This window comes from Hydra vulgaris, chromosome 06, assembly GCF_038396675.1.
Source record: "Hydra vulgaris chromosome 06, alternate assembly HydraT2T_AEP".
Classification (NCBI taxonomy): Eukaryota; Metazoa; Cnidaria; class Hydrozoa; order Anthoathecata; family Hydridae; genus Hydra; species Hydra vulgaris.
Window position 1 is genome coordinate 11,150,869 of NC_088925.1, and position 25,537 is coordinate 11,176,405.

The 25,537-nt window shown below is 29.0% G+C and overlaps 1 protein-coding gene and 1 long non-coding RNA gene across 5 annotated transcripts; both read left to right on the forward strand.

The window, feature by feature from the left end:
- Window positions 1-15,306: 15,306 nt before the first annotated feature.
- LOC136081645 (uncharacterized) lies at window positions 15,307-16,922 on the forward strand. Of its 4 annotated transcripts, none has more exons than XR_010638973.1 (5): window positions 15,308-15,424; window positions 15,529-15,659; window positions 15,768-15,864; window positions 16,081-16,150; window positions 16,446-16,922. It is a non-coding gene; the product is annotated as an uncharacterized LOC136081645 (long non-coding RNA). The 4 variants fall into 4 exon arrangements; XR_010638975.1 differs by lacking the exon at window positions 16,446-16,922 and adding an exon at window positions 16,274-16,298; XR_010638974.1 differs by lacking the exon at window positions 16,446-16,922 and having other exon boundaries at window positions 15,307-15,424; window positions 15,731-15,864; window positions 16,081-16,258.
- Window positions 16,923-24,200: 7,278 nt separating this feature from the next.
- Window positions 24,201-24,887, forward strand: LOC136081195 (uncharacterized). Its single transcript, XM_065798493.1, has one exon. The coding sequence runs from the start codon at window positions 24,201-24,203 to the stop codon at window positions 24,885-24,887; it is 687 nt and encodes a 228-aa protein (XP_065654565.1).
- The last annotated feature ends 650 nt before the right edge of the window (window positions 24,888-25,537 follow it).

Here is a 25,537-nt window from a genome sequence, read left to right on the forward strand (position 1 = left end):
TGCAACAACATATGCAATGGTTCAAGAAAATGCTGAACATAATTATCAGCACAACCACCAGGAACCTCTGCTACACTGACTGATTATATTTTCTCCAGTTACAATATGAATCTCATTAATATGTACACCATTTAAGCTTGTTACGTCAAATACAAGTGTAATTTCATAAACATTCAGAGAATTTGTTGACGGTGTTGGTATATCAATTATAGAATAATTTGTGAGAAGTGATATACAAGATTGTATTGTTTTGAAAACACTGTGAACAGAAACATTACTTTCGATGCACCTGTAAATAACAGCTCTCGTGTTAAAGTTATATTGCTTTTTATTGCATTTTGTTACAATGTTAGTCTTGAATTTTTCTAAAGTTTTATCTTTCTCAGCATACAAACTTTCTATTAAAACATCTTTGTTTTTGCTTTCAAGTGATGGTTATTGATGTCTTGTAGATTTATTATTATTTTGATCAAATCTTATTTTGCTTACAGTCTTATTTTGCGCTATAACTAAATTATTTAATGTTCTTATTTTTAAATGGAGTTTAAGTAAAGTTTTTTTTAATATTTCATTGTTAAGTGAAAGAGAGAATATTGAAGTCCTGAGTTGTTTTTACCATGTTCAGAAAATTTGAAAAATTAAACTTCCATATGTTTTCTTAAAAAGAGTTGAGTCTTGAAAATTGTCGAGTGCTAAACGAAAAAATATTAAAGATTGTTTTGTGCGATCAACGCTCACCATTCAAAATTATGCACACTATTAGGGTAAAACAATTCTATAATTGATTTTGTCGTTGATTTAAAAAACATCAAAATCTTTGAAAAATTTTAGATTATCAAATAACACTAACCTTTGATTCAAATTATCTCTTCAAATAAAATTCTTTAAAAATCTTCTCAGTACTATTGTTAGGCTGTGGTTATACTATTTGCAATAAAAAAAAGAAAAAGTTACAGTATTTAGAGTGATCGGTTGAGCGATGGAAGAACATATATCTCAAATTATTTTGTCGGCATAATATGTCCGATATTTTTCCCTTAGCCGTGTTTCATTGATTATCGATATTGCGCTATCAGATGTTTAAGTGCCTACTTAAGGGCCACAAGTTAATTTTACGAATTAAAAAAAGGTAATACAACAATATTAATTTAAACTATTCAATTCCAATTAAAACACTTTATAAGTGAGCGTTAGCAGTGTTGTAGTGCCTTAAAAAGTCGTGACCATTATCTCTAACATTCGTTTCTGAATTTATAATTTGTACCGATAAACAACGGGATTAATTTATATACGTGTACTGATTTTTTTCTTAAGATTAAATACGAGAATGTTATATATAATTAGAAAGCCCTCAAGTGCAGTTTTCATGGCAAAAAAATTCTGAGTACTCGTTGTAGTCAAGGCGATTTACAAAAAAGGCCTTTACCCACTATAAATCCTAGTTCTAATCGGTTCTGACATATAATAACTATATATAATTGTCAAATTACAATATTTTCTATCAATTTTTACACAATATACTAAAATTCCGTCAATGAAAAGGTTCATAATTAAAAAAAAAATTGCCAATAAACGATCAGAACAGATCATATTACTATGATGTTCATTTCACCTATACAACGTATTTATATAAAATCTTATTCAAATTTGGACAAGCGATTGTGATTTAACAAAAGTTTTTTTCTTAAATAAAGAATCTTTGGTCTGGATATTTTGCTACAAACATTTATATTTTACGATAATTTAAGCAAAATTTATGATTTCAATTTTTTTTGTCTTTACATAATTCACAGATCTGATCAATTAACGGAAATATGTCGTAGTTAACAAAATATCACACAGACGTATAATATTTTAAAATTTTCTTGTCTACACCGAGTATTGAACAATTTATAAAAAGTTACGACTTTTCTTGTAGCAAATTTATAATTTCTTTATAAAACTGTGGTCAAAAATATTTTTTTCAGCATAAAATGTTATAACTTTGTCAATACTTATTTAAATATCTAAACTTTGATATATTTGTAGTACCACAGTTCAAGAATGTGAGAGTTTGGCAAAGCTGTTGAAAAGGACGGAGTGAGCGGCTTGGAACAGTTTCATTACAGTTGTCCAGGGCTTCCTAGGTAATCACATAGCTGAAAACTTTGTGGAGTTGGTGTTGGTGCAGACTCATATAATCACATGAATCACATAACTCACTTAAATCACATAACTCACATAACTATGTGGTGTTGGAGTTGGTGCAGACTAACATAAAGAATTACGCTGATATGGGATGTAGAATGTCTCTGAAAGACCATATCTTTGATTCGCATCTCAACAAATTCAAGAACATGGGCACTTACTCCGAGGAGCAAGGCTAGCGCTTTTATCAAGACATATTAAAGTTTGAACTTCGAGAGAAGGATTCATAGTTCAATCGTTAATCTTGTAATTATAAATATTTCTTAATCTTGTTAAAAAAAAAAATTAACACTTGTCTTGACGTTAAGTACATAATATAAAATTTGAACTTCCTTATGAATCAAGATAAATCATTTTTTATAATAGATACTCTGTTGAGGTACGCCAGAGCCGTCTATCTAAACAATTTGAAAGCCACAAAACCTGCTTTACCTATTTGCAAGACACAAAATTTGCAGTTACTTCTTGCAAGTCACAAAACTTTTGGTACTTACTAGCAATTCACAAAACTTGCAGTACTTATGTTTTGTTCATTTTCAAATTGTGTTATTTTAAACTAACTCCCCTTAAATAACAGCAGCAACTTTAGTTTTTTTCATTTTATAATTGACAGCTTTTAAATCAGTTAGATCTTGTTTTCAAAAAGAAATAGTTTAAATACTGTCTTTTAGTCTCTTGCTTACTTTTCCAACCCTACCATTATAAATGATAGACTCTAAGCCTATTATTTATGATGTCAGTATCATGCTATTAGTCAGTATCGTCCTGTTCGTGACAAAGTTTTCTCTCCAACAATTAGAGTTGTCATTAAAGTCTAGTAAAGATTTGTTCGTGACAAAGTTTTCTTTCCAACAATTACAGAAGTTGTCATTAAAGTCTAGTAAAGATTTAAAATAACGATATCCTGCGTGTAAACCTTAACCTTTAAAGAAAATAGAACAATTTTGTATCCAATTTTTTTAGTTATTCAGGTTTTTGATTCTGCAGGTTAACCTTAACTTTTGAAAAAATTAAAAATTTTTGTACCCAGCGTGATAACTGTCGAGTCCTTTATAAAAATGGTTAGAGGACGTTTTTACACTTTCCCATCCACCCTAACCTTATTAACCCTCACCCCGCCCTCCTTTCTGTTTAATAATTTTTACTTGTTAACAACAAAATTTTAACATCTCAAAACTAAAAAAAAATTGTGAAAATCTGCCTTATATATTGGCAAGTTATTTCAGTCACAATAATATTCAGGCGTTAAATAAAAATATTCAGGCTTTAAAAATAGTTAATCTCAGATTGTCAAAAACGAGCTTTTGATTTGTTTTTTTCCTAAAGTATAAAACTTACATTAACATATAGTCTATATTCTAATAATTTATTAAACAGCTGTTAAAAATGCGTATTACCACAAGCCACGCTAGAATTAAATAGTTATTGGGTGTTTTGTAAAAAATAATAACTTGAACTTAGAAAAATAAATTTTTTTCTCAAAAAAACTTATTGCAACAGGTGATCGGAAGTTTTCAAAAAATGGCCAAGATTTTTAAACAGCGTCAGACCTGGAAACTTACATTTACTTGAGGAGACATTTTTTAAGCGCAATACTTGTTTATGTTTTGAAGTGGTTTTTTTTAGACAGTTTAATTTTTTTCTAAATTATTGCACCTTTTCTAAATTATTGCGTAATCGCGTTTTAACAACTTTAGATCTAAAGATAATAAGGGAAATACTATAAAAACATATCGATTACCGATAATAATGATAATCAGCCTTTTTTTAAGTGACATTTATCTAAGGTCTGATTCAGACTCTGAAATTACAGAAAAGTCAGATATACTCGTACAAGAAGATCACGAAGTAATGTCAGATAAAAAATTTGCTCTTCTAAAAGTATATACTTATATCGACCAAAACAAAAAAAGTGCACCAATTTTCAAAATGCAAAAATCTTCAATATTGCTGCAACCCTGTACTCATATCCAGCGTTATATTGGAAAAGGAAATTTTAAACAATGTCCCGCCTTTAAATTAAATGGCTTTACTGGGTTCAACTTGCAAATATTACATGTACCATATAACAAATGTAACATTACTTTCTATAGGATCATAAATAGATACTCTCTATAGTTATATGTGAAAATGCAATTTGTTTAAATTGTAAAGACATTTTTTAAAAAGATTTCAAACTGTTTTTAGGTTATCAATATTTAGTTTATTTTCTTCTCTAAAGTAGTTTTTTGGTTTGTCTGTACGCGGATCAGTATTCCACGCTGTCTTTCAAGCAACGTCGGCAAGCAAATTAGAGCTGATAAATTTTTATTTTAAGAAATTGTTTATTGTTTAATTGTACAATAAAAATTTAAGTAACTATCACATAAATGAAAGAGATAGGCCTAGACGAGATAAATCATTCTCAAAATGTACGAAATGCTGCAAGACAATCAGAATGTATTGTATAGCAAGAAGTGAAACTACTCTAGGTTATAATTATTTTGGAGAAATGAGCCAGATCTGTCAGCATTGCTGTGCTAAAATATTTAGTGATGAAACACATTTTTTATGTTGCCATAATAGAAAGGTAGTTTTGCTTCTATTTTAACTATTTCACATTTCCATTTTCACTATTTCTGCAAGATTTAGAGGAAGTTATATCATAATTTCAATATCAATTTTTAAAAATATATTAGAATATAATATGCCTGTCTATATTTTTATTTACTGATAATGTGGTTTAACCTATGAATCATAGGCCGCCATATTTAAAAATATGTGGTCAAGTTTTTCATTGTGTAGGTAATCTTAGGCCAGATCAAGATATTCCCCATAACAATATCAACTGTATATCTCTGACCCACCTGCAGCAGTAAATTTTAGAAAGCAATAACATCGCATTTAACTTTGCTTACATAATTTAATATTTTATTTGCAAACAATAGTTAGTGAAGTTGCAGTTGTATTCCTTGGTCATTGGGCTGCACTTGCTTTCAGGGAAGTTATTTACCCAAAAGGTCATTTAGAAGTTTTATTGAAATGTCAGCTAACTGAGATCCTACAGTTTATTAACTTTTTTTTTTCCAAGAGGTGGCATATATGGTACACAATCCTTGACATGCAACATTAGTTAGAAATCGTGTATCTCAGTTTTACAAAAACTTTTAAGTTGTAATATAGCTTTTAATTAGAAAAGATCACAATTTGTAAGATTCTCTAACGTTTATTTTTTATTCAGTTGTAAGAATAGTAATATTATTGGTAATGTGCTTAATGATAATAATGAAATTGAAATGAATAATATTAGGCTCAAAGAAGTTATTAGTGTAAATGGTAATAGACAAAGGGGAAAGATCTAGGTAGGATAAAATTATTCGTTGTTGAAATATAAGAAATGCCGCTCAGCGAGCAGATAACTTATTTGCAAGAATTCAGTGTCAAGCAATGTTAATGTCTGTTAGTTTGATTTTACTTTCGACGCTTGAGAAAAAGTAAAGTATAAATTTTTTTATTTATAGTAATATTGTTTATATTTTTATAGCAATATATTGAGAAATGGACCTACTAACCCCAACAAAAACAAAAAGAAGACACAACAAAGACTCTTTACTAATTCTGATGCCATTTGACCCAATAGGGAAAGAAATCGCTGATATATCACTGAAATATTGGAAAATTATCAACAAAGACAAAGACCTGAACAATCAAAGACCAACGAAAACATACAAAAACGCAAAATACAGGGTAAATATTTGGGTATAACGGGACTAATTTGCACGCTGGATACTCAGATTTCTCTGAATATCTCATACACAATTAAATTGATCTCTCTTTTAGAAGAGAGTAGGTGCCTAGGGACCATGACTTCCTCTGACAATTAACCTTGACGTTTCACACCCTTTTCGACGTTTTTGTGTCTTTTTTGAAGTCTTTTCCCTTTTCTGTATTTGATCTATTTCTAATATATTTCTTTTCCAACTACGCGCAAAATTAAAAATAATTTCAAGAAAAACTTTTTCACAACCACTCTCATCATATAAAAGTATCAATAAAATTATCAAGACTAAAATTATATACAAAGAAATAATTTTGGTAGTTTTAGAAGTTTTTCATCAGTACAAAATAGCACTAAAATATACTTAACGCATGTAGCACTGAAAGGAACAAATATAAAACCTAATGGAAAAAAAATTACATTTATGCGAATGTAGATAATTAAAGCCACAAAAGTTTAATTTTTCAAGAAGAAAAATAACGGAAATTAATTTATACCTTTAAAATGTCATTAAACACACACAAGTAAACCTAACTAAAAGCCGACATAAAACCAAAACATTTTTTTCTATGAAAAGGAAACAATTAAGTAAATCAAACGATTAAACCAGTAGAAAAAAACTTATTCAACACAAGCAAACAAAGCCAACAAAAAACCGACAAAAATCCCAATTCTCCACGAAAAGGAAACAATTAAACTAAGAAATGCAAATCACCTTATTGAAAAAACTCATTCAACATAAAAAGTAAACCTAACAAAAAACCGACAAAAATCCAAGTTCTTTATAAAAAGGAAACAATAAACAAGGTAAACAATTAACCCAATAAATCAACAAAACTTAAGAAACTCCTCAATAGCTATAAGAAATTAACATTAAATACAATAAGTATACACCGGAGAACCATTAACTAGGTAAAATAGATTTTGAAGTAAATCTCATAAAATTAGTTCCAAACTGATCTTCACGCTAATAGTACGCAGTTAGCACGCTTTATAATGCCTTCCTTGAATACAAATAACTGGATACAGCGTGCGAACCAGTCAAAAAGAGATTAAAAAGATCCGAGAACTATGATGTTGTGAAAATTTACTCTAAATTTTTTTAAAAAAATCGCTTGCGTAAAATTACATATTAGAAAATTATGATATCACTTAAGACATTTTTACTAAGGGGAAGCGACAATGATTCCTTGCTTCAGCAAGAACATTGTAAAGGTTAGAATATATTTGATCAGTAAATAAAAAATATTACTAGGCTTTAGACATCACTAACTCTCAACAGTGACACACACGCTGGTATTTCACAGAAAATAGATCCCAGGTTATCTAAATAAATTATAGGTTACGCTAGTAAAATGAGGCGTCTATTAAAAATCTTTGTAAGAAACGATCTGTTCGAAATGATATGCCTGATATAAAGCATATTTTTTTTAATTTGTTTATCAATCAGAATTATAATGCAAACTTGTGCGTCGATACGGAAACAAAATGCTCTTATTAAATGCAACTTACAAAACTACTAAATATGTTTTACCCAAGCCCTTTCAGAGGTTTGGAGAGGCCTGGGCCAGTTTTTAAATCGGAGGCCCCAAAAGGGTTTGCATAAAATTTCAACGAAACGCAACGCCAATTAATGCAAAGTTATTACAGTCTTCAGATGGATCGGGATCAAATAAAGGTGTTACTTTCTAAATAAATGTAAATAATTAGACAGACCGTCACTCACAGATTAGGCGCTTATTGTGCGTTTATCAAGCCAAATAGCCAAGAAAAGCGCCAGTCTACTAATTATACATTTCTTAGAGAGGCCTGCGATTGGGAGGGTACGACCGTACGAGTGGAGTGTTACACTGTTACTTTACTGTGAATGTTAAATATCAGATTTCAAAAATTTATGGTTCCTTCATAAATAGTTAATCATTGATTTTTTTTATTTAATAGGTAGTTATTTGCAAATCACTATAAATGAATAATTAAATTATGGTCGCACTTTGAAAATGAAATTTAAAGAAATTCGCTAAATGTATATAAAACAGTATGAATTAGTCTTATTCGATTTTCACAAATGCTTTTCCACCTTTTTGTTCTGAAAATGCAGCAATTATATTTGAAAAATCAAGTTTTCGTGCAATATCGTAATTTATATTCAGCATAGCAAATCCATTAAATCGTTACTGTGCCATAGTCGAGCGATGATAACTTTTTATCTACTTTAAAACATTGAATGTGCGTTCGCCCGAAGCCGTCGATGTAGGCAAACTTATAAAAATACGTAATGCAATTATAATGTTCGGAAGGACACCTGAAAGACCAAGTCCAAGAATTTCTTACAGGAACTTTTTTATGTGCAGTCTAGTTTAAAATTAACACCACAGATTCTTTTAAGAAATAAAACTTCATTTTCAAGTTCTTGTGAGATTTCTTTGTCATATTTGTGCTGAAAATGTTGAGCAGCCAATACAAGATCTTCATCATTCAAATTTTAAACTGCCATAGAAATCCGAAAAGTTTACAAATTTCTTGTAACGACTGAAGTCGTTGCATGAGGCCAGAATGAATCTAGTCAATGATGACAAAATATAAATTTTAAAATAAAGCTCAGCACTATCTTGACTTGGCAAATGATGATTAGTTTAAAAATTCACATAGATTTTCAATGTTGTCCTTTTCAACATTAAGAGTAGCATGGCGTGCTTCGATGATTAGATCTGTCTAATGAATCATTGTGAGTAGGTTCATCCAGATAGACATCAAAATGCAATCAAATTTGGAAATATAGCTTTGAATGGCACTGAGTTCCATTTTAGCCTGGGCTGTTAAATTGTAGCACCCCAAGTCCAATTAAAGCACTTCTTATTGAATTCAAATGTCGTGCAACTGTTTTAACACCATCAATCCGTGCTGACCAAATGGTCTGATTCAGCGCAAACGACACCAACTAATTTAATGTGTGATTTCCGCAGCTAGAAAACATACAGTTTGGATTTTTTTTAACAAAACCGCTTGCACACCGTTATACTTTCCAGCCATATCAGCACCGTTGTCGTAAGCTTGACCTATGCAGGCTTTGAAGTCCAGCTTCAAAGTTTTCAATATTTCTAGTGTTCGAGCAGCAATTTCTCTTCCAATGTTTCTGAAAAATTTTAAATAAAATAAATGTTTCTTCAACTGAAAAGTTTCAATTGTCTAAAATTTTAACATAACGAATAACCAGAGAAGTTTGCTCCGTGTACGAGCAATTTGCAGTAGTATCAAATGTTATTGAAAAATATTTTGCTTTAACAATTTCGTGAAAGAAAGATGTTTTAACATGTGAACCACAAATATCAATAATTTCTTACTGAATTCGTATTGAAAGATAATGAGCCTGCATTCGCTGTTTACACTGTTGTGATTCTCGAACACTTTTAACATGCTCAGCTAAAAGTGGATCATATTTGACTAAAAGTTCGATAATACCTAAAAAGTTCTCATTCGCTCGATCACCTAATTGTTGATTTGAACCAAAAAGTGCTAATCCACGTTTGGAAATAAAAAGAATAACATCTAGAATACGAAATGACTTTTTCCAATTTTCAGTTTCAGTCTTGAGTTCAGATAAAAGTAAATTATCAACTTAAGTTTCACATAGTGCTGCCCTACTAGCAGATTTCCATACAACAATTTTCTTTATGGTAAATTGAACTTTCATGCGACGTTATACAATCTTTCAATCTTCTCCAACCTCTAGTAATACCCCATCCGGCAGAATCTGGAGAAATGACACATTTGCAGCATTTTTGTTCAAAAGAAAACAAGGTACACAATACAAAGATTGTTTTTGAATACTCCAGCACAACCAGTCTCTTTTGAATGTTTCTCCATTCTTAAGAGTTTTGTTTAATAGACATTAGGAAAATTCATGATGATTAGAGCTTTGAACAATATTATTTGGAATTTCAAAGCAAGTAATCTTAAAAAAAGACTTTACTTGACTAGAATTATTCTTGTTGATAATTCCAATGTCAATAAAAATGACCGGATTATCTTGATGAGTCTGACTTGTTGTCTCTGGTTCCATATCTGGTACTTTATTTGCACTTTCCTCTTTCTGTAATGACATTTCGGGTTCAACCTGTTCCTGTTTTACAATATTTACAATGTTTGTTCTAAATTTGGGTCTTCTGCACTTGGAACAACTTCGTTTTCAATATTATACTGCCACTCACATTTTGAGATTGGTTTGCTGGTTCAATATGAACTGTATTTTGTAGTTTTTTTAAAAACGAATATATTTTTTTCGAGTTGTTGCATGCATCTTGGGCAAACTCTTTTCTCCACCGCCTTTTACTGGCGCGACTATCAAATTTTTTCTTCGTTTTAATGTTATCTGAGAATATAGAGATTTGCAAACGTAATAAATTTATACATCTATCAAAATTATACAAACTGATATATTGAATTATGTTTAAAAAAACGAAAAAATTATTTATCAGAAAAATATTACTTTTATCAAAGTTAAAAAACAAAACGTTGAAAGGCGCAGTATATCAGTTTGAACAAAATGATGAGAAACAGTTCAAAACAAGTTGATTTAATTGCGTTTGATGAAATACAACTGAAAAAGAAGAGAAAAAATGAAGCTAGTAAAATGCAAAACAATAAGTCATAACTCAAAAACTCGTACGAAATAAAAATGATTGACCTGTATCAATTTGATCAAGCGCGCCCTACGGACGGTTATTTTTTACATCATTACACGACGTAATCTTTATCATGTTGGATTTAGGTTTAGAAATTTGTAATTATGAAAAAGAAATAGATTTATTAACTTAAATTAACTTTAAGTTAAACTATTTAGAGTAATTACAAATTTAGAATTATTATTTTAATGTTTATTTTGGTGTTCAAAAAATGCATTTTAAAAATATGAGGCCCCAACAAAATCGGAGGCTCAGGCCATAATGGCCCATGTGGCTCCCCTTCTGATAGGACCTGGCTTTACCCATTTTCTTTTTAGAAGTCAAAATAAATGTTGACTACCAAATAGTTGGGTGCCTTATCGAGAATGAAACAAAACGAGCAATGTGTGAGGCTTTGCGTGTTTTCTAAAGTCTGAATTTGAAACTTTCTCCTTCCTTTTGCATTGACCGATTATTGTAATAACGGAATTGATGCTTTAGAAGAAACTTTTGCAGGTAAGTTTTTTTGGTGGTTAGAGTTAACAAAGTTTCTCTAGATTAGCAATACTTTAGTTTACTGTACTCTAATTTGACTATATAATTTAAAAACCTCTTGAACCGAATGGGTTTTAAGACCCTTCAGTAACCTTCTCTGTTATTCAAACTGTTTTTAATATTTGTTTTTAATCTTTGATCAAATTTAGAATATTTTGAGTTCTTATTCTTTTTAATTTACATTTTTAATTTATTTTGTCAAACAATAATTAGGCAAAAATCTGTTCGACAACTTAAGAGATAATTCAAGAAAGGCCGAGACCTTATTCTTTTGGTTGATATAAATCTATAAGCTTAGAAAAAAAATCTACAGTAACAGACTTTTTTTGTAAATGTATTAAATGAACACATAATAGCTCTCTTTGATAGAAAATCTCTCTAATTTTAACCTTTATTTTTCCGAATAACTTTCTATTTAAAGAGATTATACAGTAGTATAGTAGAAATTATGCTGTTACGAGAAATAGTGCAAAATAAATTTGTTGAAATTTCTTAAATTAGATTTATTTGTGTAGTAACAAATTCAAGTTTTTGGGTCAGTCCTCTAAAAACTGAAGCGTTGATTTGATGTTGATCAACGTTGATTTTGCGTTGATATTAGCGATCAACGGCGATCAACCATAAATGGATGTTGTAGCAACAGCAATGTTATCAACAGCAAATCAACGTTTATTTACAAACACTGAGCGTTCGTTGATTTACTGTTGACAAAAAACAAATTTATTGAGCCGTTTACTAACAGTAATTTGCTGAGCATTTTCTGCTGGGATTTTTTTGTTATTTTTGGTGGATATAAAACGTTTGTTCAAATTTTAGTTGTATTATACGGTATAAAATGAGTATAAACTTATGAAAAACATATATTTTATTAAGTAATTATTTTTTCAGTTCTTGAATAAAGATTATCCTAATGAAATTAGGGTAGTTTTTTAACTATTTGAGGATAATAGAACATCTTAATATAAATATTTTAACAATTTAACATGAAAAAGTCACAACTTAGCAGCAATTTGGCTTATTAATGCTTATTATAATAACATTACTATTATTATAGCAAATTATTAATGGCTGCAAGTATTTGCCTGATAAATTCTGACTGCAAACTTAAATCATATAGTACAAAATGCAATTTAAATTGATTTTTTCTGTATAAGAATAATAATGCCTTTATTTTTTTTCTTTTGTGATGTAATAAAATAAAGATAATAATGCCTAAATATGACAGAAACCTATATATGAGAGAATTTATGAAAGAAAAACGAAATACTGAAAAAAAAAAAATATATCTTCTTGAAGAGTGCAACATTGTTGGTAGAGGAAATTGCGTTCATCTAGATTTAGACATTCAAAAGATTTTTGAAGTTTCTGAAGATGTGCACAGTGATATATTGATGTTTTCAATCACTTCGCCAGAAAATAAATTTTGTTTAAGTAAAGTTGAATCTAATTATTGTGATGTTGACGACATTGCATTTAAAAATAGTTTATACAGTAGTATTGATACTCTAACTTCAACAAAAGATTTTTATATGAGTGGTAATTAAAATACTGTATAAAAGATGATGCTTTAAATGCACTTTTATTTCACTTAAATAAATATACTCCATCTATACCAAAATGCTGGCAGACATTACAAAAATCTCTTCAAAAAGTTAATGTTTTATATTTCAGTGGAGGCGATTATATATATCTTGGAGTTAAAAGTGCAATTGATTATTACATATCAACAGTTGGAAATAAGGAAAAGCTTGATCTAATTGTAAGTATTGATGGTGCACCTATGTGCAATAGTAAAAAGACTTCCATTTGGCCTATACTAGTTACAATTAACAGAAAAGGATCCTATGCTGTTGCAATTTGGCATGGTCAGGGAAAACCAAACAATTTGGATGAGTGCTTTGAAGACTTTATTCTTGAAATGAAAAAATTGCAAACTAATGGGTATAAACAGCTGCTGGTGACTATTAAAGCTTTTGTTTGTGATGCGTCTGCAAAGAGCATTTGTTAAATACATTATAGGGCATAGTGGCTATCATAGCTGTGAAAGATTTATGGCAGTTGGCACACAAAAACATGGCGTAAGATTATTGGAAACGACTACTTTACTTTGTACTGACATGGCTTTTAAAAATAATTTTTATAAAGAAGGTCACCAGCTTGAGAGTCTTACTCCACTTGTTCAGTTAAATTTCCCAATGGTAACGGAATTCCCATTAGACTATATGCACCTTATATGTCTTGGGGTAGTTAAAAAACTTCTAATAAACTGGTGTAAAGGTCCCCGATGTATTAGAATAAGTCAATCTGTTAAAGACAGTATTTCAAATGAACTCATAAATTTACGAAGTTATACACCATCCAATTTTCAACATAGACCACGCTCTTTAAATGAACTTGAGAAGTGGAAAGCAACAGAGTTTCGATTATTCTGCTTTATGCTGGACCTGTTGTTTTAAAAAGGAAAAATAAATAAAACTATGACTTATTTATTTCTCTTTCAATTGCTATGCACATACTGCTTTCTAATAAAATGGCCAAAAATGAATTGTTAGTGGCATTTGCTAAACAGCTGCTTATATAGTTTGTCAGAGAAGTACAAATTTTGTATGGGGAGATCTTGGTAACATACAATGTTCATAGCATGATTCATTTAGCTGTTGATTGTGTTAACTTTGGGGAGAGTCTTGATCATCTATCAGCTTTTCCTTTTGAAAACTTTTTGGGTTGAATTGGTGCAAAAATCACATCAGACTGTTGCCCAAATAGTGAATCAATTAGATGAGAGAAAAAAGTTGGATATTTTTCCTTAGAGAAAGGAATGGTTAAGAAATTTCTGCATAAGTGGTAAATAAAAAGATCACATCAAATCTATGAGACAGAGTTTATTTTATTCAAGACAAAGGGTTTATTTTAGTAGAAGAGGTTTTGGTAGATCTTGTAAAATGCAAGGCTCTAAATCGTCATTCAGTTCGAAAGTTTTTTCCTGATTGTTTTGAAACATCTTATTTAGACGTTTGTTATGTAAATTCATTAGTCAACCTAAAAACAATTTTTCCGCAAAAAAAAAGAACTTTTGAATAAAGGCTTCATGATACCTGTTTAAAAAGGTGGTTATGCTTTTTTTGTGCTTAGACATTGTGATATTGCTTATGATCACTGATTTCTTGAATTAAAAACACAACTTTGATTATACTTGCAGACCATCAATTTTTAAAGAATGTCTGTGCATGTGTCATTTTGTAAAATTTGTTGTAAATTTGTCAAATATGTAGTTCATTGAACAAATTTTAAGTGAGTTTAATGCATTTTAATTTATAAATTTTTTGTGTGAAACAAATACCTGGTATGTTTATAGAAATAATAAAATATTTACACTGGTGTTTTATATTAATAAATCTAAAAAGCGTTTTACAAAGTTCATTGTTTTTAATCTCTAATGTATTTTTAATTTTATTTTGTAACTTATATAAGATTGTTTAGAATTAAATTGCACCAGAATATTGAAATTTCATTTGCCATTGTTGAACTTTAAATGGAAAAATTAAAGAAGTGGAAGTGATTGCTAAAAGTTGGATGAAAAATGATGGGAAATGCTTCTGGCTGCCATTTAAAAGTTCCGCTGCGATTCGCAAAGCTGTCACAACCTAGCAGGCATCAACCTCTGATTGGAAGATATACCCTGCTAGGATTTTATACACTACTGGTTTGCATATTACTATATTAGATATTGAACTGTATGTTTTGACCAGGGCACTGAAGAGGATAGTCATGTGCTGGTGCAAATTTATTTTAGGCCTGCTTTACAATATGACTATAGTCTCATTTAATATCACTTATTTTAAATCCAATATTCCAATGGGCATTTGTTTAAATATGTTCTGAATGTCTTTAGAATGTTTAAAGAAGATTTCCAACGATTAAAAAAAGTTTTTTTAATATGTTGGAAATATATTAAAAAAACTTTTTTCTATGTTTTTAGTTTTTTTTTAAACTTTTAGTGTTTTTTAAAAACTAAAAAATTCATTATTTTTCATGGGTTTTTCATTAAAATTCATTAATTTTTATGCGGTGCACCAATTGCACTCCATTCTCATAGGGCCTGCTTTTGCCGCAAAAATTTCAATTACATCTTCATTAGATATTGATAAATGTTTTTATGTACATAGATTTGTGTTTATGAAGAAGCTCAGTCACACTTAGAGAAAGCAGCAGATACTTCAAATATTGAAACTTACATCGAAGAGAAAAAAGGGACAAAGCAAAAGTAAATTTTACTAAAATTAGTTTTTAACAAATAAAAAATTTTGCAATAAAGAATTACACAAATCATGCACTTTTTTTGTTTATAAAGTAAAGTTTATATTAAAGGAGAAAGACAGCAATGACATTTTGTGAAAGTGATTAAGATATTGTGATTGGTGATGAAGAACTATACGGAAGATACTATTTTGATAGTTCAAATAGCTAAAGAACATCTAACGTGATTCCAAATATAGCAGGTTAACTATTTTTGTAAAAGTAAAATAATGGTTTGTTAAAATAAAATGCTTATTTTTTTACTGAATTATAGATGTTTTTAAATCAATATTAACTCCCCATTTACACAGTGAAATAGCAAGCTTTTCAGTTGCTGAAAATAACAATGACTTCTCGAAAGAAACTAATCTATCTCAAGGGAAAATGATGTTGTCTTCAAATATATTGGTAAAAAAAAGTCCTAATGCTGCTTTTGTTCTAATTAAAATCTGTGTGCGTGTGCAGTAAAAAAATTAATAGAAATCAGAACTATATGTTATAGAATATAATTTTGTTGACAAATATTTTATAAATACATGTTTGTTGACAAGTTTAAATAAAAATCACTATATAATGTTTAAAAATTTTATTTAATTTTTGTATGTATAATTTATCTATACATAGGTAGAAAATGGCTCTAAAAATTGTGTTTTGGATAAAGAGGATAGCAAAGAAAGACATTTGTCTTGCCAGGGTAAATTAAATAAAAGTTTTATTTATTTTTCCCATTTAGGTATTTTTTCATGGTTAATTTTTTACAAAATATTTTACATAAATAATAATAATATTGTTTATTTTACTACATTTTTTTAAAAAGATTTTCAAAAAAGATTTGCGTTGAGTTAGATAGCAAAAATAGATAAAAGAGAAAAGTGATTCAAGAGTCAATTTTAAAAATCCATGTATTGAAATTAAGATAATTTTATTCATATAGATTAAACATAATATGTGTTCTGACCCTTAAGTATTTTTTATTTTTTTAATAATAGATAAGTTCTCTTAGTCGTTGTGAAGGTAATATAAATTGGCTTTTGCTTTTGGAAAGTTGTTGATGAGCGAGGACGCTGGGGCCTGTTTTAATGTCTCGGGTGGTTCATTGAAGATAAATTTTAAAACATACACCCTGTATCGTATGATAGTGGGTAAGAATGGTTTTATGCATTTTTTATTTCACAGGAAATATATTTTGTTTATCCTAGTCAGTCATTTATGTAACTATTTGCTATAATTTCTGCAGTTTGATTTTTTTCAAATTTGATTTGAATTTTTGATTTAGATGCGATTACACGACAGCATCATGAAGCAAAAATTTGCGAATGTTATTCAGGCATTTCGAAATTTTTAAGTCAATCAGGAACACGACTCAATCAAAAAGTTTTGAAAATGAACAATGCTGCAAACGCTAAATAAATTGTTTGAAAATGTAAATTTTGTGTTAAATTCAATAAAAAAACTTTCTTACTTAATGTAGTGCCTACTTTCTTTCATTATTCTTTTGAGTTAGCTTTGAATTGCTCTATCAATAACTTTTTTGCTAAATCCTTTATTTACAGCCTGTTTTTTACAAAACAAATTAAGATTTGAGCAATATGTATAAATTTTATATACAAATATTTTATATATATATACATACATAATATATATATATATATATATATATATATATATATGTATAAATTATATATCAGTGTGTTATGTATAAATTTTATATACAAATATTTTATATATATATACATACATAATATATATATATATATATATATATATATATATATATATATATATATATATATATATATGTATAAATTATATATCAGTAGAAAATCACTTAACAAAGTTTTTTTTCATTTAACACTGAGTTTTATAAATAAAAAGACTCATCAGAAATACTGAGTTATTTATTGATGAGAGCATTTCTGATGAGTCTTTTTATCGATGAAATACAGTGTTAAATATAAAAAAAATTTCTTAAGTGATTTTCTACTAATTTATAATTGCTCAGTTCTTTTAAGAACATTGAGCACTCTATTTTGTAGAATACATTTTAAAGTTGTTTAAATATATATATATATATATATTTCGTAAACTGTTGATATATATATTTTTGATATATGCATCAAAAAGCGATATCAAAATACCGTCGGCTATTATAAAAATCAGTGTTGAATCACCAGGAAAAAATGATTGTTGATTAAACGTTGAAAAGCAACATTCGATCAACGTTTTTTGTAAACACCAAATCAACGTTGATAAGTGGCTAACATTTTGGACAAAAAATCAATATGGAATCAATGTTGACGAGAAACATTGAATCAACATCAAATCAACGCCTCATTTTTTAGCGGGAGGTTGTAAAGTTTTCATTTTCGACTTCCATCGTGAACAAGCCTGGGTCAAAAAGCAGATTTCCTTTTAAGGCTACGAGGGATTTCTCATTCAACAACAGTTGATGCAATGGAGTTAGCTATTCTGGATTTGAAATAGTCTAAATATTGAAGATTGAATTAAACCTGAGATTGGAAAAAGTATCTAGGGACTTATTGGTTACCTATTATTGAGGTATTATACCATGACATAAATTAGTTAAAAATATAGATTTTTCTTGAATTTTTAATAAAATGTCCAAAAATGTAGCAGCAAATTATTCTGTTATTAAGAAGTTTGTATCGTAATAAAAAGCTACATAATTTATTTTGTATTTTAAACTTTTCAGCCTTGGGTTTGTGAATACCGTCAAAATTGTCTACTTGTAAGTTTAAAGCCAAATAATGGAGTTAAGAGACAAAATAAATCGTTCAAGTATTCTTATTTCTAACGATTTAATAATTCTTCATTAATTGAAATGCATACCAAGTATTTAACAGTTTTAATAATTTGTTAATAATAAACAGATTCTCTTTAACTTTTTTTATGAGTATTTAACAGCCTCTTTTTTGTGTTATTTTTTTTTTACTTAATTAGACCACATTACCAACAACTTTTTGGTCAAAAGAGTTGAAAAGCGCAGCATATGCTTCGAGAGCGTCGTCCAACAGCTATTAACCAAGAAGAGTTTCTTCACATGATGGCAGAAACGCGAATTCTTAGACATATTCTATTAATAATACTTTTAATTTATTAAAACTTATTTTATATTATATTACAATAATAATTTTTTACCATTAAACATTGTTTACGCGTTTTGTTGTTTCATCTATTTAAATACAGCTATTTAAATACAACGTTCGTTTATTTAAACGTAACTTAACCAACATTCATATTTTTGGTAAATATATATAAATATATTTTTGTTCTTCATTACAATGCTTATGACACAGATACAAAAATATATATTAAAAAAAAAAAAGTTAACAAGTCAAGATATTGTTAAGAAATAAATAATAAAAATAATTATAATGAACGCGGATACTCAAAGAAGACCATCAGGTTTTCTTTGAGTATCCGCGATTCATAGAGAAACCACTATTGAAAATGTTAGAACGTTTTTTTTTTTTTAACTTTTTTTACTTTATAATGGTTATTTCCATTTGTTATGGTGTTTATGGCTTGCATCAAATTATTATGTCTTCCGAACAGCTGACTTATGCGAACAATGATGTCTATAATTTACTAAATAAACTACTTTCGCACAGTGAATCTAATTTGCCAAAAATAATCACTGAATCTTAGTTTTCGCTATATATTATTCAATACATATACCGAATATAATCAATTAAATTAAATTTTATTTCTAGACTGAATATAATACATTTCCAGATTGTTCTAAAAGTTGTGCGAAAAGGCCTAGATAGCCGATGGTTATCGCTGTGTGTTAAGCCAAATTACCAAATTTCCGTTTACGTTTCTGACAACAAAAAATACCAAGCCACTGCCAAGTATATAAATTTATGTTTACGCTTCTGAAGACAAAAACGCCAAACCACTACCAAAGGATAGTTCACCTCCAAACGTAGCCAACATACATATATTGGCAGATACGTATACATTCATTATTTTTTATTTTCTTTTTCTTATATATACATATATTTTTTTATTTGTGTGTATATATATATATATATATATATATATATATATATATATATATATATATTATTATTATTATTATATATACTTGATTGTCCAAAAATTCACCTAACGCTAATTATTAATAAACATGACGCGAGAATAAAGTTCGCATAATTAATAGATATTTTGATATCCTCATCGCAGGTCATAGAGTCTTTCGCTAACAAAATGAGTTATAACTATTCTAACGCAATATGAAATAATGAAACTTTTGCGAAAAAAACAGATACTTAAGACAACTATCACTAAATCAAGAAATGTCATAACATGAATAAATTTGTATCATAGGCTCATGAAGGTTGCATAAACTATCCCTAAATAAAAGCTGTTAATTGTGTGTTGATTTTAAAGTACTGATTTGTTCCATGTTAAGCGGAATTGCTGTTATATTTGTATCAGATGTATTTGATAAATTATGTCTTTATATTCTTTTCGGACAGAACCCGTACTTTCCCTGATTTGGTTTATGACACCTGGTTGTGTTCAGATAAAATCTCTATTACACGAAGTAGAATTTCCTTGAGGTAACTGCACAGCCTTAGTATGTCACCTTTGTATGATGTATGATAATTAACAATTCAGCATGATAGTGTGCTCTACATGCAAACACATCCCTCGCTGTGTCCTGTACAACAAGAACTCTAAAATATTTCCTTTTAATCTCATTAATTGTCTTCGAACCCCCTTGCCTCCACCTGTAACCATCTGGACGCCAATTATTTAAAGAATATTTTAATCAAACTTTTTGGGTTATTAAATTTAAAAAAATTTAATCTTCATACGGTCCTTCATTTTTTTAATATGAATTATTTGTCTAGTTATATAAATATATATATATATATATATATATATATATATATATATATATATATATATATTTATATATGTATATGGTTAAATATATATTTATATATATATATGTATATATACATATACATATATATATAAATATACATATATATATATATATATATATATATATATATATATATATATATACATATATATATATATATATATACATATAAATATATATATATATATATATATATATATATACATATATATTTATATATATATATATATACATATATATATATATATATATATATATATATATATATATATATATATATATATATTTTATATATATATATATTAGTAGTAGAAAATCACTTAACAAAAATTTTTTCCATTTAACACTGTTTCATCAACAAAGATTCATCAGAAATTCTTTCTGGTGAACTTTTGATGAATCTTTGTTGATGAAACACAGTGTTAAATAGAAAAAATTTTTGTTATGTGATTTTCTACTACTAATATAATTGCTCTGTTCTTTTAAGAACATTGAGCACTCTATTGTGTAGAATACTTTTTAAAGTTGTTTAAATATATATTTATATATCTATATACATATATATATATATATATATATATATATATATATATATATATATATATATATATATATATATATATATATATATATATATATATATATATATACACACACATATATATATATATATACATGTATATCTGTGAAATCTTTGTTTTGTAAAATGATGGCATCAAGTTTACAAATAATTGACTTGAAAAGTAATTTAATTTTATTAGCTGCTTCGCTATAGCGAAAGCCAACGAATAAAAGCAGCTTTTATTAATTTGCGATTTCGTAAACCATTACTTTTTAGAGCTCCCCTAAGTAGTGAGTTTTTACCCGAGTAATATTTCATTATCTTCAATAAAGCCAGTATATTAACGTCCGCGTTACGCAACAGCTCATACCAAGGCATTAAGTGTACAAAAACTAATGCATAGCGATGATTTCTGAAGTTTAGAATATATTGAATAGGGCACAAATGTCGCAACCTTCTCTTTAAACTCAGGCCTACATACTAAATAAATTAGTTTATCATTTTTAGCAACTAAAGTCATCCTTAATAAAAGAGCTTTGTTACATTATTTTTCTTGGTAAATATATACTTAGAAGGGTAAATAAATAAAGTATGTAAAGGTAAATATGTGAAAATACTAGAAATTCATATCTCCTATATAAATTGAAAACCCACCTTAATAGCCTATTCTTAAGAATAAAGCAGAAACCCGAATTAACAGATATACCTTTCCTTGCTCATTGTATTGGTACCATCCATACCATGCTTGAATTCTTTTACAGGCAGCTTGAGCCCCCTTACTACTGCTAACTTCTTTTGGTCCTAAGAATTCTTCTTTTACTTTGTTGTTGTTGTTTATGTAGCGGACAAAAATCGACATATTGGTTGGATCAGCCGTATCAGTTGTTTAGTTTGATAAAAAAATGAAATCTACAGCATTTATGAGGAATGATATCAAACCATCCTCTCTAAATGGTCGCTTAAACAATTGATGATGCTGTCAGCAGATATTACAGATGTATATAATGAATTTTTTAAAGGTGTTAATAAATGGGCGTCGATGTCTGTATAGCCAAGATCTTTTATGCAATGGACAAAATCTTAAGTTTTTACGCACTACATATCCTTTGCACGCATTGATATATACACTTTCAACAACTATTGTACAATTTTCCTGTTTTGGTTTCGGCAAAGCGAGCTTGTATACAGAACCTTTCTCTACGGATCTTTTAATATATTGCCGTTATTTCAAAGTGTCTGTATGCTAGACAGTGACACAGGGACAGAAAGTCTCCCCATCCTCACCCCATCTGCATACACATTTTTCCATCGCCATCATGTTTGTCCTCATCCCCATCAAGTTTATCCCCATCTCCATCCTATCCCCATCATTACCGCTTATTCCCCATCCAATATACAGTTACGAACTTAATTTTAGACTCAAAGTAATAAAATCAAAATTTTCATGATGAAAGTGTGAAAATAGCATAATAAGTATTATGCATGCATAAATAACTTGATGAATAAATTTGTTTCATAGAATTAAATATAGCTGATGATATAATATGCAAAAATAGCATCTGGCGGATTTGGAATTCCAGTAAAATTGTTAATTATGTATAAATTAGAAAACGATTATTGTTGTCAATTAATTATTATGAAGTTGCATCCAGGTTGGGAATATCACAATCATCAGCATCGCCTGTTGTAAGGCAGTTTAGTTCTTCTGGTTTAATCAAACCTAAACATCATCCTGGTAGACCAAGGCTTATCTCAGCGCAGAAATAACCTTTAATTCGACGAGAAGTAATGAAAACACTAACTATTACAGCTTCAGCTATCAAAAGGAATATAAATTTGAATGTTTCCACTCGTTATATTCTACACAGGAATTTAAATTTGAATGTTTCCACTCGTTATATTCTACATATTTTATGCAACAGACTTTCAATGCGGGCGTCAAGGACTTTAAAGAAGCCATTTCTTTCTGATATCCAACAGAAAAAGAGAATATTGTTTTGTAAGAAGTATTTTCATTGGACATCAGAAAATTGGACAAAAGTCATGTTTAGTGACGAGAGTAATTTTCATTTGATGGCAAGCTATAAACAATGGGTTCGACGTCCTAAACATTCATCAGCAACTGACCCAAGGTTTACAGTTCCAACTGTTAAGCACCCTGCTGATATGATGGTGGGGTGTGCTTCTCAGCACATGGCCGTGGTTCCATTCGGTTTATAAATCAAGGAGAAACTTTAAATTCAACAGCCAACATTAATATTTTGAATGACAGTTTGGAACGATTCATGACGATTCACAATTGCACCGTGTTCCAGCAGGACTCAGCCCCCAGCCACGTTTCAAAGCAAACTAAAACTGGTTTTTATCAAAAAGATTTGAATTATTGGACTGACCTTCAAATTTGCCAGAACTAAACCCGATCGAAAACCTATAAGTTTTAATTAAACGCTGAGTTGTCTTCCTCCATCCCGTATTTAACTGAAAAATTAAAGTTATCTGGTGATCATTTTCAGCTGACATCTGCAAAAATTTTCATTCATGCAAGTATTAGAAGGCTGTAATAAATCATTATTTCTATTATCATTTTTAAATGTCGTTATGGAATAAATTTTTTGGTTAAATTAAAGTCTGAGTCTAAAATTAAGTCCGTAACTGTAATAATTCAAATATCAAATTCTTGTATTTTAACTGTTTTTATTAATACTTAAAAACTGTCCTTGATTCAGAAATATTATTATGCATACCTACTATACCTATTCTTTGTTCAAACCATGCAGAAATAACAGTCCATCGACACAATCCGGATGAAATTGTGTTCTTCTATCGTCAAGTGTTCTTCCAGCAATTGAAAATGAACGTTCGGATGATGTGCTTGTTGCTGGAATTGACAACACTGACTGGGCGCTAATTTACATCTCTACCCCCCTATTTTTATTTTTGATTATGATAGAGAATTTTATCCTGATTAAGAATCGTATAAAAACATAGACCTGAAAACCAAAGGAAAGTTCTCTAATTTAATGTTAAAGTGTCAAAAAAATAGACCAAAAACGCTAATGTTCACCATCTTTTTTTATAACACTTTTAAATTTCACTATTTAATTACGCCGCCTGGTTTCTGTAGTTTGAAAGTAATTAAAATACTCATGAAAATTCCAAAAGTATTCATAAAAATTCCGATGCAAAAAATTTGTAAAAAATAAAATGTAGTTATAAAAGATTCTATAAGAAATGTTTCTGTATTTCTGTTTTAAAATTAAAATGGCGAACGTTAGACGACCGACTATTATCGAGTTTAATAGGATTAATTTACCGGAAATCGGTCGCAGGTTTAAAAACAATGATACCGAGTGCATTCGGTGGTGCAGGGAGTTTGGTTTACTTGCTTTAAATATGATCTGTCTTCGATGTAACATCCAGTGCAACGAACAAAATTGTCATAATGTCGATGGAAAGATTTGGAGATGCACGCTAAAGCAATGCAAAAAGAAAATAAGTATTCGTGTTGGAAGTTTTTTTGAAAGATCTCAACTGAAACTTTGGCAAATAATAGGTATTACTTATATTTGGACTCGTAGCGCCGGAAAAAGTCGTGGCCTTTCAGTAGAAGACATACAAAAGGATTTAGAAATTAGTAGCAATAAAACTGTAGTTGATTGGAATCAATTTTGTAGAGACATTGCTGTTACTTATTTCCTTAACAACCGTGTGCAATTAGGAGGGCCAGGTTCAATAGTGGAAATAGATGAATCACTTTTTTTAAGAAGGAAATACAACCGAGGTAGAATTAAAGAAGATCAATGGATTTTTGGTGCGTACGATATAGCAACTAAAAAAGGGTTACTCATTCCTGTAGCATACCGCGATGCAGCAACCATATTACCCATCATTATAAAATGGATATGTCCTGGAACTGAAATATGGAGCGATATGTGGGCAGCATTCTAAGGTTTAGCAGCGCAAGGTTTTCAACATGGTACAGTAAACCATACTTTACATTTTGTTGATCCTGCAACAAATGTTACAACAAACAGGGTTGAGGCAATGTGGCAAAGAAGCAAAGCCAAATTTAAAGCTATGTTTGGACCCACTAATAGAGAAATGATTCCCGATTATTTGTCAGAATTCATGTGGGCGCAACGTTTTAAAGAACATTCTTATTTTCACTTTTCGAACCAAGTTGTTGATAAATATCCCGTTTGATTATTATTTTTGTATATAGTAACATTTGTCTATCTAAAATAATAATATATTTAAAAAAATATGTATATAATCTGAAAATAAAAAATAAAACTTATTGAAGTTCGAAGTTTTTTAAAGAAAAAAATAAATAAAAAGAAAATTACACAACAAAGTTATCCATAGAATGTTTTAGCGGAATAAAAACCGGGCTATCAAGTTTTTTTAATGATTAAGTTTCATTATGTTTACCGCCTTAATTATAACTTAGTCATGTTTCAAAAAAGATGGCGAATATTAGCGTTTTTGGTATAATTTTTTGACACTTCAACATCAAATTAGAAAAGTTTCCTTTGGTTTTCAGGTCTATGTTTTTATACGATTCTTAATCAGGATAAAATTCTTTATCATAATCAAAA

Bases quoted from the DNA above. Each gene is read 5' to 3' on its own strand.
- LOC136081195 (XM_065798493.1), top strand. From the start codon at position 24,201: ATGGCGAACGTTAGACGACCGACTATTATCGAGTTTAATAGGATTAAT.